Source organism: Misgurnus anguillicaudatus, chromosome 12, assembly GCF_027580225.2.
Source record: "Misgurnus anguillicaudatus chromosome 12, ASM2758022v2, whole genome shotgun sequence".
Lineage (NCBI taxonomy): Eukaryota > Metazoa > Chordata > Actinopteri > Cypriniformes > Cobitidae > Misgurnus > Misgurnus anguillicaudatus.
In genome coordinates this window covers 11463773-11479884 of record NC_073348.2, presented here as the reverse complement: position 1 = coordinate 11479884, position 16112 = coordinate 11463773, and the positions used below count along the sequence as shown (strand labels likewise).

General features: G+C 36.1%; 2 protein-coding genes across 21 annotated transcripts in view; both read left to right on the top strand.

Annotated features, from left to right (window-relative positions):
* The window catches only part of pam (peptidylglycine alpha-amidating monooxygenase), a 67012-nt gene extending 58190 nt beyond the window's left edge, over positions 1-8822 (top strand). For 3 of the 4 annotated variants that reach the window (XM_073873971.1, XM_073873970.1, XM_073873973.1), the window contains 10 exons: positions 1877-1993; positions 2087-2159; positions 2522-2732; positions 2882-3085; positions 4673-4791; positions 5378-5477; positions 7061-7114; positions 7401-7676; positions 7761-7823; positions 7994-8822. In XM_073873971.1, the coding sequence (XP_073730072.1) occupies positions 1877-1993; positions 2087-2159; positions 2522-2732; positions 2882-3085; positions 4673-4791; positions 5378-5477; positions 7061-7114; positions 7401-7676; positions 7761-7823; positions 7994-8172 (1396 nt within the window). In that variant the 3' untranslated portion in view covers positions 8173-8822. The remainder of the gene's footprint in view (positions 1-1876; positions 1994-2086; positions 2160-2521; positions 2733-2881; positions 3086-4672; positions 4792-5377; positions 5478-7060; positions 7115-7400; positions 7677-7760; positions 7824-7993) is intronic. The other variant, XM_073873972.1, reaches the window with a different exon arrangement.
* Positions 8823-10706: 1884 nt separating this feature from the next.
* Positions 10707-16112, top strand: part of ppip5k2 (diphosphoinositol pentakisphosphate kinase 2) — a 54405-nt gene continuing 48999 nt past the window's right edge. For 16 of the 17 annotated variants that reach the window (XM_073873962.1, XM_073873956.1, XM_073873952.1 and 13 more), the window contains exons 1-2: positions 10708-11077; positions 14868-15139. In XM_073873962.1, the coding sequence (XP_073730063.1) occupies positions 14975-15139 (165 nt within the window). In that variant the 5' untranslated portion in view covers positions 10708-11077; positions 14868-14974. Of the gene's footprint in view, positions 11078-14867; positions 15140-16112 lie in introns of all 17 variants that reach the window. The other variant, XM_073873967.1, reaches the window with a different exon arrangement.

Here is a 16112-nt window from a genome sequence, read left to right as displayed (position 1 = left end):
TTTAGTATAACCAATTGAAATCTTTGATCTTTCTAAATAAATTATAAATATAACGTGATGAAAACGCTATAAACATAGAGGGAACAGACTTCAATGAGGAACAAACACCGGTGCCGTCTTTGATTCATTAGTTCTGATACCAAATAAAGTCAACTGCATAAATAGTCCTCTATCCATTGCAAACATATTTTATTATAAGTCTTAAAAATGTCCATAACATAAAATCATTGTCAGCATACCATAGTTTGACTTGTACTGCGCTGCACTGATTTCTAAAGACTGCGGCGATAGCGTTTTGCGCTCAAACAACGCTAAGAGAGAGCTTACGAATAGTCCAGACCAACCTTACGAAAGTGTGACTTACAGAAGATATACTTAGCGTACGAACGTTTTGGGAACCGTGCCATAGAGTTAAGAGAGAGGTTAAGGAATAGGTTAAGAACTACTTAGCGATAAGAACGTTTTGGGGAACCGGGCCCAGTTAAGTAACGCATTACTTTATAAAAGTACACACTAATATTTTAGCTACTTTTTTAAAGTAATGCAAGTTACTTTTCAGTTCAATTAATTTGATTAAAAAATCATAATAATGTACTGAATTAAACTGGATTTAGTCACTTAGAATTATGCACTTTATGCGTGCGCGCCTGAGCAGGAACAGTTTGAGTCAGAAACGGAGATGAATGACCAGAACTTGGCATTTTTGCGATGGAGAATGAAATTTCTGAATGCAGAACTTCTCAGTCATAAAAAACACCTAGAAGGCCTGAAAGAGATCAAGCCTAAGCCAAGTAAGAAAAAGTAACGCAAAAGTAACACAAGTATTACTTTCCGTGAAAAGTAACTAAGTAACGCAATAAGTTACTTTTTTGGGAAGTAACTTAATATTGTAATGCATTACTTTTAAAAGTAACTTTCCCCAACACTGAATATTAGTTCACTGTGCATAGAGAATAAACTACCATGTGAGGTATTTACCCTACAATAAAATGCAAAAGATAACATGTCAGTTTTCCTTTTTAGGAATGTCATGTTAATAACGTTGCCTAACTGTTTGCCTAAATGATGATTGTATTTCATTTTTATGATGTAAATCCCACCACAAATAACTACTGTAATTTATACAACAACAACAACTATTTTATTTATATAGCACAATTAATTTACGACTTACGTCGACCAATGTGCTTTTCAAGAGGTCATAAAAACAAAACATAAGAAAATACATGAAATACATTAAACAGACAGACAGACAGAGTTTAAAATAATACAAATAACCAGCCATATGCTTTAGAAAATAGAAATGTCTTTAGCCTGGACTTAAAAATATTGATAGAGGTGGCATTCCAAAGCCTAGGGGCAGCAATAGAGAAAGCACGATCACCCCTACACTTAAGTCTCGAGGGGTGACCAAAAGTTCCTGGTTGGAAGAATGGAGGGACCTAGTAGGTTTATAATCAATCAGTAACTCCCCAAGATAAGGGGGGGCCAAACCATTCAAAGATTTGTTAAACGAGGACCAAAACCTTAAAATCGACTCTAAAACAAACAGGTAACCAATGTAATGAACATAAAACAGGGGTAATATGCTCCCTTTTTTTGACCCCACACAAGAGTCTATCCGCAGCATTTTAGACAAGCTGCAAGCGGGATAAAGCTGTCTGGCTAATCCCAGTTGCAATAGTCCAATCTAGATGAAATAAAAACATGAATAACTTTCTCAAAATCTTTAAAAGAAAGAAAAGGCTTAGCTTTGGAGAGCAAACGCAACTGAAAAATGCAGACCTTGACAACTGAGTTCATTTGTCTGTCAAGCTATATAGAGACAGAAATATGCTGTTAGACTAAATCAAGTGATTTTTCCCCCCTCCGTCAGCTCTTTTGACAACAATGGCGTTTACCAGCAGAGGTCTTTGGGTCCGATTCAGCAGTCTACAATCGTGTTGGTGGATCCAGTGAAAGGCCGAGTCCTCAGAGCTTCTGGAAGAAACATGTACATTTATCTTTTCTCTATGCATTTGTTCAGGCATTGTTTTTATTTCATTGAATGTTTACAGACTTATTGTTGAGATCTTTATTTAACCAGGTTTTATATGCCACATGGAATAACTACAGACAAGGATGATAATTACTGGGTTACAGATGTAGCGCTTCATCAGGTAAAGGCAACCAAAATAATGATTTATGCAAATACTTGTTTAAGCTTCTTAAAATTTATAAAAAATTGTGACCCATGTGAAAACCCAGCTTAAGTACTTTTTATTTACTTCATAAAATCATCCTACATAATGTAAAGAACATTGTGTGATCTTGATGTCTTTAATATTAAGTATTTAATATGAGTAAAATTATGTCAAAGATTGAAATCAAATTTGATGCTCCAAATCTCATTATTAGATTATGAGACATTAATCTGGATTTCAAAGACATGCTTACAAATATTAAAGCTCCCACTTTCATATTTGAACACAATGCAGTGATAAGTACATCACATTAAACTCTATTTACTGTGAATCCTCAGGTATACAAGCTCAGCAGTGATGGAAAAGATCAACAGCTTCTCGTCCTGGGAGAAGCTTTCAAACCGGGGAGTGACAATAGTCATTTCTGCCAACCTACAGACGTGGCCGTGGATCCCATCACTGGAAACGTTTATGTCTCAGATGGCTATTGCAATTCCAGGATTCTCAAATTCTCACCGGAGGGCAAATATATTACATACTGGGGTGCAGGTACACACAGTAGACATAAACATCAGATCCCTAGAAAGAAAATAATACCACAGTAGTGCTGAAATTATATTATAAAGTAGCAATACAGGCAATTTTCATTAAATTTGAATAAGTAAATCTTAATCTTTTTTCTTTTGTTGATGGCCAAGGCTCTTCGGACAGGAGACGGCGTATTCCATTCTTGATCCCACACAGCCTGACTTTCCTGCCGGATAAACGGGAGCTGTGCGTGGCCGACCGGGACAACGGACGGATTCAGTGCTTCATGGCAGAGACTGGCGAGTTCGTGAAGGAGATCAAAAAAGATGAATTTGGAGGAGAAGTGTTTGCCATCGCATACTCGCCTTTGCAAGGTTTGAATGAAAAGATTTAAATCTGTCTGCAGCTGCTCAGCGTTTGATCTATTGGATGGTTGGTTATTAAAGCAATAAGCCCTGCGAAGCAGTGGGTTACCAGTGCATTTTATAACAGCTAAGGGGCGTTGTTAGGCACGATTATGAAATGCACTGTAACACCACTGCTTTGTGGGGCTTATTGCGTTTATAAAACGGTTACTTCATATGTGTTGTTTATTTTCATAAATCAACATTCATCTAATTTATACATTAACATTTATATTGTGTAACTGTTGAAAGTCTCTATATATCCTCATAGCAGTCATTACAAGTGGTCTTATATATTTATGTAAATATATATATATTTTCTATGGAAGCTGCAGGAGCATAAAATGCTCATCTAATCATTGCATTCGGTCTAACTGCAATAATAGGATATCCTACTTGCCTGTCAGACTATGTATTTGCATACTTCTATGCACCCTGCTCATGCAGACAATCTCTGCCATTTTCTGGTGAAATTTGATTACTTTTTCATTGTTGCTGCTGATTGTGTTATCCATCAATCTTTAGGTATGATAATTTTATTTGGGATGATTTGGCTAGTTTAGTTATGCAGATCTGGCAAACCTGCATGTTCCATTATGCCATGCAGACAAAGCAAGAATGAAAGGCAAACAGCGACTACCTTACTTTTCTCCTGAACCGACAAAACATGGCACAAGAAAGGGACATAAAAACAAAGACAGTCTTAGAAGCACCTTTGAGGAAAACATAAAAAATGGATCAAGACAGCTAAGTTCAGCGGAGTTCCTGTGCTTTTGTGGAGGCATGGCTTTGGTGAAGGGAGGATGGGATCTTGTGCTTGTCTGACCATTTTTATACGCTGGCAGTGGTTCTGATATGCTCGTACATTTGGTCTTTTTTCAGTTGCTTTAAACATATTAATGGGAAGTGTTTCATAACACTGCGTTCAGCACAAATTGGGCTACAATATTATATGAGCTACATGTATGTATATGTACAACAATATATGGAATCATATTACAGCACACACTTAAAAGATCCTGCAGTGCAGCCTTACTGAAAGTTGCCATGAAGGATACGAAAGTGAATTACTGTGTTTAACACTGTACGGCATTTAACAGTTATCCGCCATTATGTGAGCTCACTATGGCTAGTCTCTCTAAAATTGCCTATCCTACCTTTAATGCACCATATTTGATTCTACAATAGTGTAAGATTTAAGCGCTTTGGAGGGGAAGTTTTATAGTTCATTTATAGTGCACATCCCATTGCCTATCAACATTTCTCCTGCTTTATGGTGCTCGCCGACCTTCGCACCTCTTTTCAATTGTATTGGCAATAGACATCCTAGCAACATTTATCCATAAAACAACAAAAAGAAAGTTTGTAACTTTACATAAACCTACAGTTGTCGTAAATTCTCAGAGGAACGTATCACTAACAGATTGAATTTATGAGACCTTTGATCTTTCATTGTGAATGGATGTTCAAAAGCATACAGTCCGTTTGATCACTGATGCACAACTCAGATCAGTAACACAGACTGCATTAATAATGCTAATAATGTGTTGTTTTTAGATGGTCTCATTTATGCTGTAAATGGAGAGTCACTATATGATCGAGCTGCACCCCTCCAAGGGTTTGTGCTCAATTATTCAACCAAGGAAATCCTGGATTCGTTCAGTCCAGACACACAGGTACCAATGAGGGCATGCAAACATATTTACACTACACACTCCCAAAAAACACACAACCAAAACATTCAAACAGTGTTTGTCTGTGCTGATGTGTACTGTAAACAGTGTCATCATCAGCTAATGCAATCTAATGGAGAAAAGGCGAATTGTAAAATACAGTAACATCCAACAGACCTAGTTTGGTAGTCTTAAATAGATATTTACAGAAATTATACTCTTAGAAATAAAGGTACAAAAGTTGTCACTGGGACAGTACCCTTTTAAAAAGGTACACCTTTGTACCCAAGAGTGCATATTAGTACTTCAAAGATAAATATTTGTACCTAAATGGTACATTTTAGGACCATTTTAAAGGGTACTGCCCCAGTGACAGCTTTGTACCTTTATTTTTGACAGTGTAGCCAAAGTGATTGTATGATGCCACTGGAAGTGTAACACAAATATTACAATAACTTTTAGGGAATGGGCTAAATGAATAACCCAATTATCCGACTTACAAACATGATCCATTTTGTTTCACATTTGTTCACCCTGTCTTTTTTATATATTTTATGATGTCTGAAGAATTTTCTCCCTTTTCTTTTAGGAGTTTAAATTGCCACATGATATTGTAGTTACTTCAGATGGGAGCTGCTTTGTTGGAGATGTGGCCTCAAATTCTGTGAAGAAGTTTGTTCAGTCTGAAAGTAAGTTAAAAATTGATAAGAAATATATTGTTTAAAAAATTGACTGCAAAAACTAGCTATTGCATCAATTTAAGGTATTTGTTATAATAAAAAAACATTTAGGGTCGTACCAATTAGGAAATTTGAATTAGGAAAGTTTCTTTATAAACTCTTTTATTTAGCATATAGCACAAATTTAATTTGTGTAATATGCACATTTTTAATTTAAATTTCACTTGATCTATTAATTTTGTGAATCGGGTGTATAATAGCAGTATGAGGCTCATGTTTGTAGCTGAATCAAGGCCATTTTGCGCTTCGCATATAATAGCACTTTTGTAATTAAGTTCAGTATTAGAGAAATTGAGAAATTTGAATAGAGCTGCACCAGTGTGTTAAATATATGTATGAATTTAATACATTGTTATGTTTGTAGAGAATTAAAGTAAGAAGTTGTGTGTTGACCAACGTGATGCCCAGCCAATGCCTGACCAACGACCACCAGCTGAACCAGTTTAATCCGCTTACCCGTTTCATATCCCTATCGTGTTTATATATATAAATATATATGTATCTCGCTCAACGGTTTTTCTCCTCCTAGGAGTTTTCCCACAGGGTTTTTTTTCCTAGGGTTTTTTTTCATCCCCTGAAGAGTCAGCCAACATTGGCTTTACTTAGCACTTTCCTGTATATGTTACATTATTACTACGCTCGCTTGTACGGTTTATTCTTAGCCGCTGTATTCTGCTTCTTATATTATCCATCAATTTTTTGTGTGTTTTCTCCTACATCTATTCATGTAAAGCTGCTTTGAAACAATTAACAATTGTGAAAAGCGTTATATAAATTCAATTGAATTGAATTGAGCTTTGCACCTGCACCATGCCCACTTTTTCGGTTCATTCACATACAATACTATCAATCTATTGTAGCTTTTCCTTTTGTCTGACTTTCCGATGTGTTGTCTAAACATAAATTACTTTTATTTCTGTTTATATTATGGGAAAAATCAAATGTGTTTCATTATGTTGTGTATATCAGTTTTGCTGTGTTTGAAGGACAACAATCATTTTGTGTATCTTGTAAGCGACTTCACGAGTCACGACTGCTTTTCTTTAAAGAAACATGCAGAGAACGTACAGTACCAGACATGGCCTTGAGTATGCCTCATACATTGTTTAACATCTGATATGATTTAAGCTGAAATGCTCACCTTCTGTAATTGAAAGTTTCATAGATTTAACCCACGCTGTCAGAAAAAAGTGTCAAAAAATGCCCCTTGGCTGTCACTGGGGTGGCACCCTTTCAAAAGTTAAACCTTGCACCTAAAGAGTTCATAATGGTACCTTTAAGGTACACAGGGGCATCATGCACCAATTTATTTTAAGGGGGCATGTGCCCCCCTTAGTTTCAATAGGCATGATGCCTTTGAAGGTACATATTGGTAACACATGTTTACATATCTGTACCTAAATAGTACATATTAGGACCTTTTCAAAGGGTACTGCCCCAGTGACAGCTAGGTACCTTTTTTCTGACTTTTCGGTTTTGGTCTATATTTTTGTTTTAACATCATAAATAAACAGAGATTTGTTTTGTTTCAGAGGCAGAACATCGCTCTGTCAAAAAAGGTGGAATTGAGGTCCAAGAGATTGAAGGTAAGCTGTTAGGATTGTCTTCATTTTTCACAGAACACTTCAGTGGCCCCATTTGCAAAAACATTTCATAAAAAAGATTTTTCTTTTAATTATATTATTATTTATACATCATAGTATTTGTTGTACTCTCTTTCATTTGTGCTGATAAAAAAATATAACAGTAAATCTGGACATCATGTTACAGTATTGAAGCACCCATGTTAAATTTGTATATACAAGATCATTTTCCCAACACAATCAATGTTTCAGACTTTCTAATATTATTTTTCCCTTTGTGTTATGTAAGAAACAGAAACATTTGTACAGGCCAATCTAAAGCCGTTACTCAAGTCTCCAGTGCAGTCTTCAGAGGTAAATGTACAGAAAATTCAAGAGCTGCCACATAAAGAGCTTCATCAGCCGCTGGCAACTCCCAAAGAGGAAGAGAAATCCAAGACGTTGGCCAATGAGAGCGCTCAGGGAATGTCCCCCGCTGTCATCACCACTCTATTGCTCATCCCATTGGTTGCTGTCATCGCTCTTGCCGTCTTAGTCCGGTGGAGAAAGGGTCACATGTACAGAGGTAACAGTTAAGCTCTGTTTAGTGTATTTCTGGGTTGTTGTATGTGGGCTGGTTTTGATTGATTGATTTCCTTTTTTTTTTTAGATGATTGTGAGGTGAAGTTGGAGCCATCAGGGTCAACAGGTGGAATCTTGGGTAAACTAAGAGGTAAGATGACGTTATTTTTAGCATTCAGTTATGATAGGTGCTTGTCATGTTATCTGCCAGCCAATCAAATTACATACTTCATGCTAAATGTTGCATGGGTATTTAATAAGGTGTTTGCTTTGTTTCTCTCTCTCACACACACACACACACACACACACACACACTCACAGGTAAAGCTGCAGGTTCATTGAATCTTGGGAATTTCTTCGCCACCCATAAAGGCTACACTCGCCATGGCTTCGACAGGCTCAGCACTGAAGGAAGCGACCTGGAGAAAGACGATGAAGATGGTACGGACTCAGAGAACGAAGAGTACTCGGCCCCGCCTCCCCCTATGCCATTGTCCTAACAACTATCTCGCGGTCAAAGCTGAGCAGTGTTCCTCTTAGCGCCGTCAGGATGTATTTTAAACATGTATGTAATAGTTTGTATCAGCTGCCGATACATTTCATTGTTTGTGTAAAAATGTTCCCCGAGACCCACGACTGCCACTTTAACTTATGATTTTAAGAGACCACGTAGATGAAATAGGAAGCACTGGTCGTTTTGAGTATAAAGACATTTATTTTTAACAAAAGCGTAAATGTAGATTATTTATTTTGTTTTAACGATGAACTGTTTGTTGATTTTATCAGATAATTTATCAGCCTAATAGCAACACGGTATATAATCGATCCAGGCATTTGTTTCATAACTTTTTCTGTACGGTTGTGCCTTTTTGGACTCTGTATTTCGCCTTCCGCAGCACCTACGACTACGTATATATTACTACAAATGTGCCACATATTTACGAGCTGCTATTGTCACCTGTGATTTAAGTTCTGTTTTGCTGCATTCGACAAAAAGAGAAAAAATATGACATATTTAAGGCTGTATTTACTAAGTTTTAAAGCTAATGTGAGGTGTCTGATATTTGTTGTGATATACTGAGGTTTTATTGCAAGAAAACTATTTTCAGTAACAATGTTATTTGTGTAATAAAGTGTTTGCAAAGCATTACCTCTTTTGTTCGGTTGTTTGTAGTTTTCTAGGCATTATATTAGATTACATGTTAACATGAAAAACAAAACTTTACAACTGTATTCCTGCGTGTTTACATTAATTAAAGCAGGAGAAAACAGAATTTTTTAAATTTATTTAATTAAATGTTTAATATATTTTAAATGTGTTTATTAAATTTTGTACAATAAAATTGTATCTAATATATAGTATATCCTCTATAGAGACAGCTATGTCTGGCTCTCTATCAAGGTTTTATTTCTTCCTATGACTTTTTCCTCCTTGGGTTTTTTTCCTAGGAGTTTTTTGAACCACTAGGCTAGGGAGTCAGCTGACATTGGTTTAACTTACGGTAGATGCCTCTTCTATACGTTTCACTATTACTACGCTCACTAGTACAGTTTAATCTTAGTCACTCTTGTCCACAGATTTTTCTGTGTTTTCTCCTGCTTTTATTAATGTAAAGCTGCTTTGAAACAATTAAACAACTGTGAAAAGTGCTATATAAATAAAATTGAATTGAATCTACTGAGATAACAAAACATGCTCTCTATAGAACAGTTTGTTCGTTCAGGGCAGGGGTGTCCAATCCTGCTCCTAGAGGGCCGGTGTCTCTGCAGTTTTGCTCCAAAAATAATCCAGGTTTTACTAGGCATACTAGAAAAATTCAGGCAGTGTGTTGAGGAAAGTTCTGCAGGACACCAGCCCTCAGGACCAGGTTTGGGCACCCCAACTGTAGAAACATCTCATGTTGTTACAAACCTGTATCAATTTCTTTGTTCTGATGAACACGAAGGAAGATATTTTGAGAAATGTTTGTAACCAAACCATTCGTGGACCCCATTCACTTCCATAGCATTTTTTTTCCTACTATAGTAAATGGGGTCCACAAACGGTTTGGTTACAAAAATTTCTCAAAATATCTTCCTTCGAGTTCATCGGAACAAAGAAATGTATGCAGGTTTGTAACAACATGAGAGTGAGTGAGTGATGACAGAATTTTCCTTTTTGGGTGAACTAACCCTTTAAAAACGGTTCATTCGAAGGTGATAAAAACAATACAGTTCATTTTGTTATAGGAATACAGTTGTGTAAGTACAGTGAATTTTGATCAAGAGATCCTTCTAAAAGTTACACAATGTATGCACCTTTAACATATGACATTTAAAAGCATCTTCTAAAAGTCCTCATCCGTAACAATATAAAACCACATATTAAAATTGCTGTTTGACCTAATAAATGTAAAATGTATTTTTTTTTCAATCTAAATAATGGTACGCAGAGGTAAGAATAACAAATGACACGTGAAACACCGATAATGACCGAATAGTCAGATGATGGCTCCCTCTGCTGGTAGAATGAATGAACTATCGGTTAGAAAATCCAGGGGAACAAGGGGTTGTGTAAAAGTGCAGCAATAAAATGACTGTAGTCCAATCAATGAAAAGATTGACATGACTTTTAAGTGGATTAAAGTAAGGTAACGTAATAAAGAGCTCCAATTCCTTTCAGATAAAGTTTTAGAGGTCAAGTGACGTAATATTTAATACTGTAATTTGTACTGGGGTCATAAAATCTAACGAATAGTTTAAATGAGCCTTTGAATATATAAAAGAAAAATAATAAATATGTTAATATGCCCTACAAATAAATCGGTAAGGAATTAGTCCAACTTTACATTGATACAGTAGGTGTATGAAAAAATAGAGATTTGCTGAGATCTTTTAAGTAATTGCATGTCAAGTTAAATTTGTATTCTCATAAAACATTAAAACTAAAAAAATAAAATAATTTAAGGCAGTACTACGGTAGCCTAAAATTCAACACTCAGGGATGTTGACAGTCTCCTGGGTCTCCACCATTGGTTCGCTTACCCCGTGACGTCATTGGAGAAACCCCGCCCCTTCATTTGCTGTTTTTGTTTTTTAAAGCTAAAGCTGAAGAGAAGTCGGATAGAGACCATACACGAGTGTATTACACAAATACCGCAGTCTGTTTGCGACATCAGTAATGAAAGATTTCTGCAGACATTAGTATGAGATGATGTGTGAGTGTCCGTTAGCTGACGGATGATGATGAAGATGCTGCTGATGATGTTTTGACTGCTGTGTTAGCCTCTGTGCTAAAGCTAGCTCAAATCACTCTCCCTCTCTTTCTGTGTGTCTGTGTGTGGACAGCTAAGACAACAACAACAACAGTTTTTACAATTAAGTTACATCAACTTCAGCAAAAACACGAGCTCTAATCTACAGCAGGTAAGAACATGAAGTATTTTATTTTCATGACGTTAAACACCTCTTGACCCCAAGCACGTGCGGTATCTAGCAGATTTTGTGCAGGAAGTGTCATAAGTTGCTTAAAGACACACATTAGAAACGTCACATTATGTACTCCTGCTTGAACTTCTACTAAAACATTGACGAGCAATTCTTTACCAAAAAGTTTGAGCTGAAACTATTACCACAGATGTTGTTAATGAATGACATTTGGTTAGTGCTTTAAACTGAGTGTAACGTTATATGGACTTGTTATTGACAGTAAATGTTCAGATCCATGTAAGATACTTTTCATTAGCTGTCAAGCCTTTTTCAGCAGCTATCACATAATAATAATAATATGCTAGACTGCTTTTTTTCTCAAAGTGTATCAGTGATGTATTGACAAAGTTTTTGTGTAATCATATATTTTGCTTTTTGGCGGTTTTGTCTGAAGAGGTGTTTATGAGGTGTTGTGTTGGACAGGTTGTGTTAATGACAGATGCTTAGGGCCTGCCCCAACCTTTTAACATTTAACTTCAAACTTATTTGTTCAAAAGAAACAACAACAAAAAGCAAATGCATAAAAAAACAGTAGTAAAGCAGGACTGTATGTTAACTTTTTATTTGCATGTAATACTGGTGCTGCTACAAAGGTTGCAGAAAAAGTGCAGTGAGTCCAAAAGTTTGCCATATCAGTCTCCATCATGGTGCCCACAAGGAGTCTGTGAGTTGCTCATCGAATCACATTCTATTGATAACCTCAATTTTAATATTTATTTATATTTAGAAATTTTATTAGCTTGGCTTTTTATGCATGTTAACATTTCAAACAATGATAAAACATACCAACAAGTAAAATAAAATAAAATAAAATAAAAACAATGTTTTGAGTAGACTATATCAGAAAAGTAGCTCACCAGATTGTTTTATGCATAGTGGTAGCCTTTGCTGAGGCCATTTGTATCCTTATAATTGTTTCCTTATAAAAGTTTTCTTAAAGTGATTATATTTAAGAAATATATGTCCATGTTTCACCTTCATCTCACCTTTCTGACCCTTTGACGGCTTGTCCTTTAAGACCTCAGTGTAAACACCCACAGTTAGGTTTTTCTTCCACCTTTGCATAGGAAATAAGTATCAACAATCAGAACTAGAATACAGCCCTAACGTATACAGGCTGAACCTAAATCAACCATACAGCAACAAACGGCTTGTTTACAGACAACAGAGGTGCATAAAAGTTCAATGATACACCACAGCAGTTAGCAAACTTCTGAATGCTTCAAATACTAGGTACTAGGTTGCTTTGAGCAACAGTGTTACTAAGGCCCTGTCCCAAATGACACCCTAAACACTGCAAGAAGCATATACAGGGACAATATCAGGGGGCCTAAAACTGATCCTTGTGGCACTCCATACTCAACTAGACACTACTTATTAAAAAAGAAATGATAAAATAGGACGATCTAAACTGTTCTAACAACAGACCACTAATGCCTGTCTATTCGATGTGCAGGGTTTCCCGCAGCACATTTCAGTTCAGGCGGCCCACCTAAGCTTGGAAACCCTACCGCCTTAACTACGTCATCCAAAAAAAAAACATTCGCTGCACAAAAGGCCGTCAAGTGCATCTCTCAGAGAATAGCGCATACGTGCTTCACACCTCAAACGGGGACGCGCGCCACACAGCCGAAATTAGAGAAAGACGTGGGACGTCATGTCTGGAGGAAAGCCAGTTAATAAAACGCGTGTCCGTGAGAACTGTAAGTGGACTTATGTTTTGAGTTTATTTAAGCCTGTTATTGTATTAGTCTATAGTTTTTGCAAATTTAAAGTAAGTTAGCTGGTGATTTTGTTGTTTGTGCAACCTGCTAGCTAGGTTTCACGTGCCTGTTGATTAGATAAATAAAGTGAGCAGAGCGCTCAACAATTATATGTGCATTATTTACATGGTACAGTAGTTACACTCCTTTAAGATAATGTAATTAATAGTGGGAAATAATCAGTTTTTACAATTTTTGCACCATCTATTATCGTACGCCAGACGTTCTACAACATCTGCTTTAGTTTGTGTTTATTAACCCTTTAGTTTCACTTCATCACGCAGCTATTCCCATTAGAGGTATCTGTTAAAAACATTTAATTCATTAATAATCTAGTATGTGTTCAGTTTCTTCAAAATTAGGTTTTATTTGAGTGTTTTAAATAAAAATATTTTAATTTTCATCATGACGCATACGCCCCGCACCGCCCCTTTGATTGCCACGCCCTCTGCCCCGCCCACTCGCCCAACCCTACAACCTTAACTAACACATTTTCTGCGGGAAACTTTGGATGTGTATCTTTCAAAATCAGTACTAACCTCTGTAACACAAAAATTCTGTATTATTGTGTTTTGTGGTTGATTTATAAGTTACAGGACTCGTTCACTGTCTGCAGCAAGCTACAGTCAAACAAATATATTTAAATGTTTATCTTAACTTAGGTAGTGTTGCACCATATGTGACTGCAACATGTTTGGTTTTCATATGTGCCAGTGGCTATTTATAAAAGGTGATTTGTTGCTTTGAAGACTGTTAAGTAATGATTAATTTATCTGTGTAACATCACAAAGTTGAGGAAGTAATCAGTTCACATTTTAACCCCTTGAAACGGCTTGCTTAAATTTTTCCTTGATTTACTTTTTTCTTTTAAATATACAAACTTTTAAAGGGGGTACACACCAAATGCAAATTGCGTCTTGAGCAAGTTGAAAATACTCAACTTGTGCCATGCGTATTTTTCGCTTAATGTTAAATCTTGCAAGTAATCTAGAGCAGGGGTCCCCAACCGTTTTTACACTGCAGACCGGTTTCAGCTTTGAAAAATATTCGCGGACTGACAGGGGGGGGGGGGTAAAGATGGTAAAGATCAAAGAACCATGCGTTAGAAAAATTAATAACAGCATTATTTTAATAGACGTTTAAGACCATATTTTGGCGGATTACTTTCATTGTTTAACGAGTTTGATTGCCCATTTAGTCTTAATAAATAATGGTAAACGAACTTGAATTGCTGTTCTCGAACTTCTGTTACTTGAACTTGGGAAGAAAAGGAGGGATGCCAGAATAATTGCTGCTATGCGCGGAGGCACGGAGACTCCCGTTTGCCATATGCTTTTAATAGACTTTTCAAATCTACGTTAAAAGTGTTAAAATATTACTGCAGTAAAAGAGTTTATTTTATCATATTTTGTATTTAGTAGAAGCCTGTATCTACTTTTCAGTCATTTGCGATGTCACGGAGTTAAACGTCTTCACGGATTGACATGATTTGCGCTGTAAATTTGCAAATGATTCATGAAGTCATAGTACCTCTGCAATTATTTGATCGGTTGTGTTTTAGAAGTATGCTCAAACTCTAATCGCCGATGCGCTGGTAGAGAGAGAAAGAGAAAGAGAGCGGCCCAGTAGAAAAGTTGAAGCTTAAAGGACAAAAGATTAAACTATTACGTAGCTATTACGGTATACACATTTTTTCCAGGACGTTCTTGCGACCCGGTGGCAACTTGTCCGCTACCCGGTACTGGGTCGCGACCCGGTGGTTGGGGACCTCTGATCTAGAGCATGGAACGCGATACTTCACGTTTGGTGTGTACACAGCGTTGGTGTGTGTACACGGTCTTCTCCAACCCTTTGTTAGAAATTTTAATTTGTGTAATTCAGCATACTTTTCCCTCCTTATAGGATTGTGTTACTGAAAAATTACACTATAAATGTACTGTTATGCTGTTGTGTTTGTTTCATAGGGAAACATGAGTGGTTGTGAGGAGCAGGAGGACAGGGGTGAGGCTGGATCGTACCAGCTCTAACCTTCAACTATGACCTCTGAGCGATTGACAGCTCTTAAGTAAACATGTCTGTAAATGACGACACTGACCATCCACGCTTTTTTGTGGGCGGTGAGGATGGAGAGGGAGATGAACTACTTGACCCAGGCAGAGTGCTTGGCTATGACTGCCTCTACGAGAACGTGGAAGAAGAAGATGAGGATGATGATGATGATGATGAATATGATTCGGTATGTGAGATCTTCAGCGTTTTATTTAATTTGATAACAGAGTAATGCCTATTGTCTTTATAACCCATAGTGGGCTATTAAATTCCCGGTGAAATTATTAAAAAAGTGTCCACTTATAATGTTAGCCATAATTTATTTTTTTATAGTCTATCTCTTACTGTGGAATTCAAAATAATAGCTCACCCGAGAATTTATTTATTTATTTTTCATTATAGATGTTCATATTGTTTTCCCCTGACAACAACGGTTGTTTGCTAACCTACAAAATTAGAATGTTAAAGTATCAAATTATTTCAGAAATTATTAAAAATATCATTCTTTTCATCCATAAATAAATAAAAATAAAAGAATAAAATGTATATATTTTTAAAAGAATATAAAGAATGCACACACAATATATCACACACAATATATCAGTACTAGCAGGGCTAACTTGATTTTGCAGGATGTCGAGGATGATAGAGATACATGAGCCCAACACTGGTTTCAGTTTTGTTTTAAATAAAATTAAATCTAGTTTCTACAAAATCGGTCTACTCTGAATCCCATTAATTGTAAATGATTTATTGTAAAGCGAGAGCAACTACATATGTTTAATGTTTGTAAATGTTATTTCTGAATGTAATAATAAAATGCAACTTAGATGTGACTTCTGTTTTTTTTCCTTCAAAATGCAAACTTTTGAAAAGTAGCTTGATAAACTACTTAAAAATGACTTTTTATTAACCATTTCACTGTATTCATCTGTCAATATTTTTTACCATTGGTTAATGGTTCACAGTTTGACTTTGCATATTTTTATATCCTTATGTCTTTTTAAACCACCATTTCTGTCTCTGGAATTTTATTCAATTATAAATATACAAACTTCAAATATCACAAACGTAGTGCTATTATTAATTAATCAGTTGATAATTACTTTGATTTAAATAAATTTAAAAAAATTCCAAAATGGTATTCCCAATGTTAACTT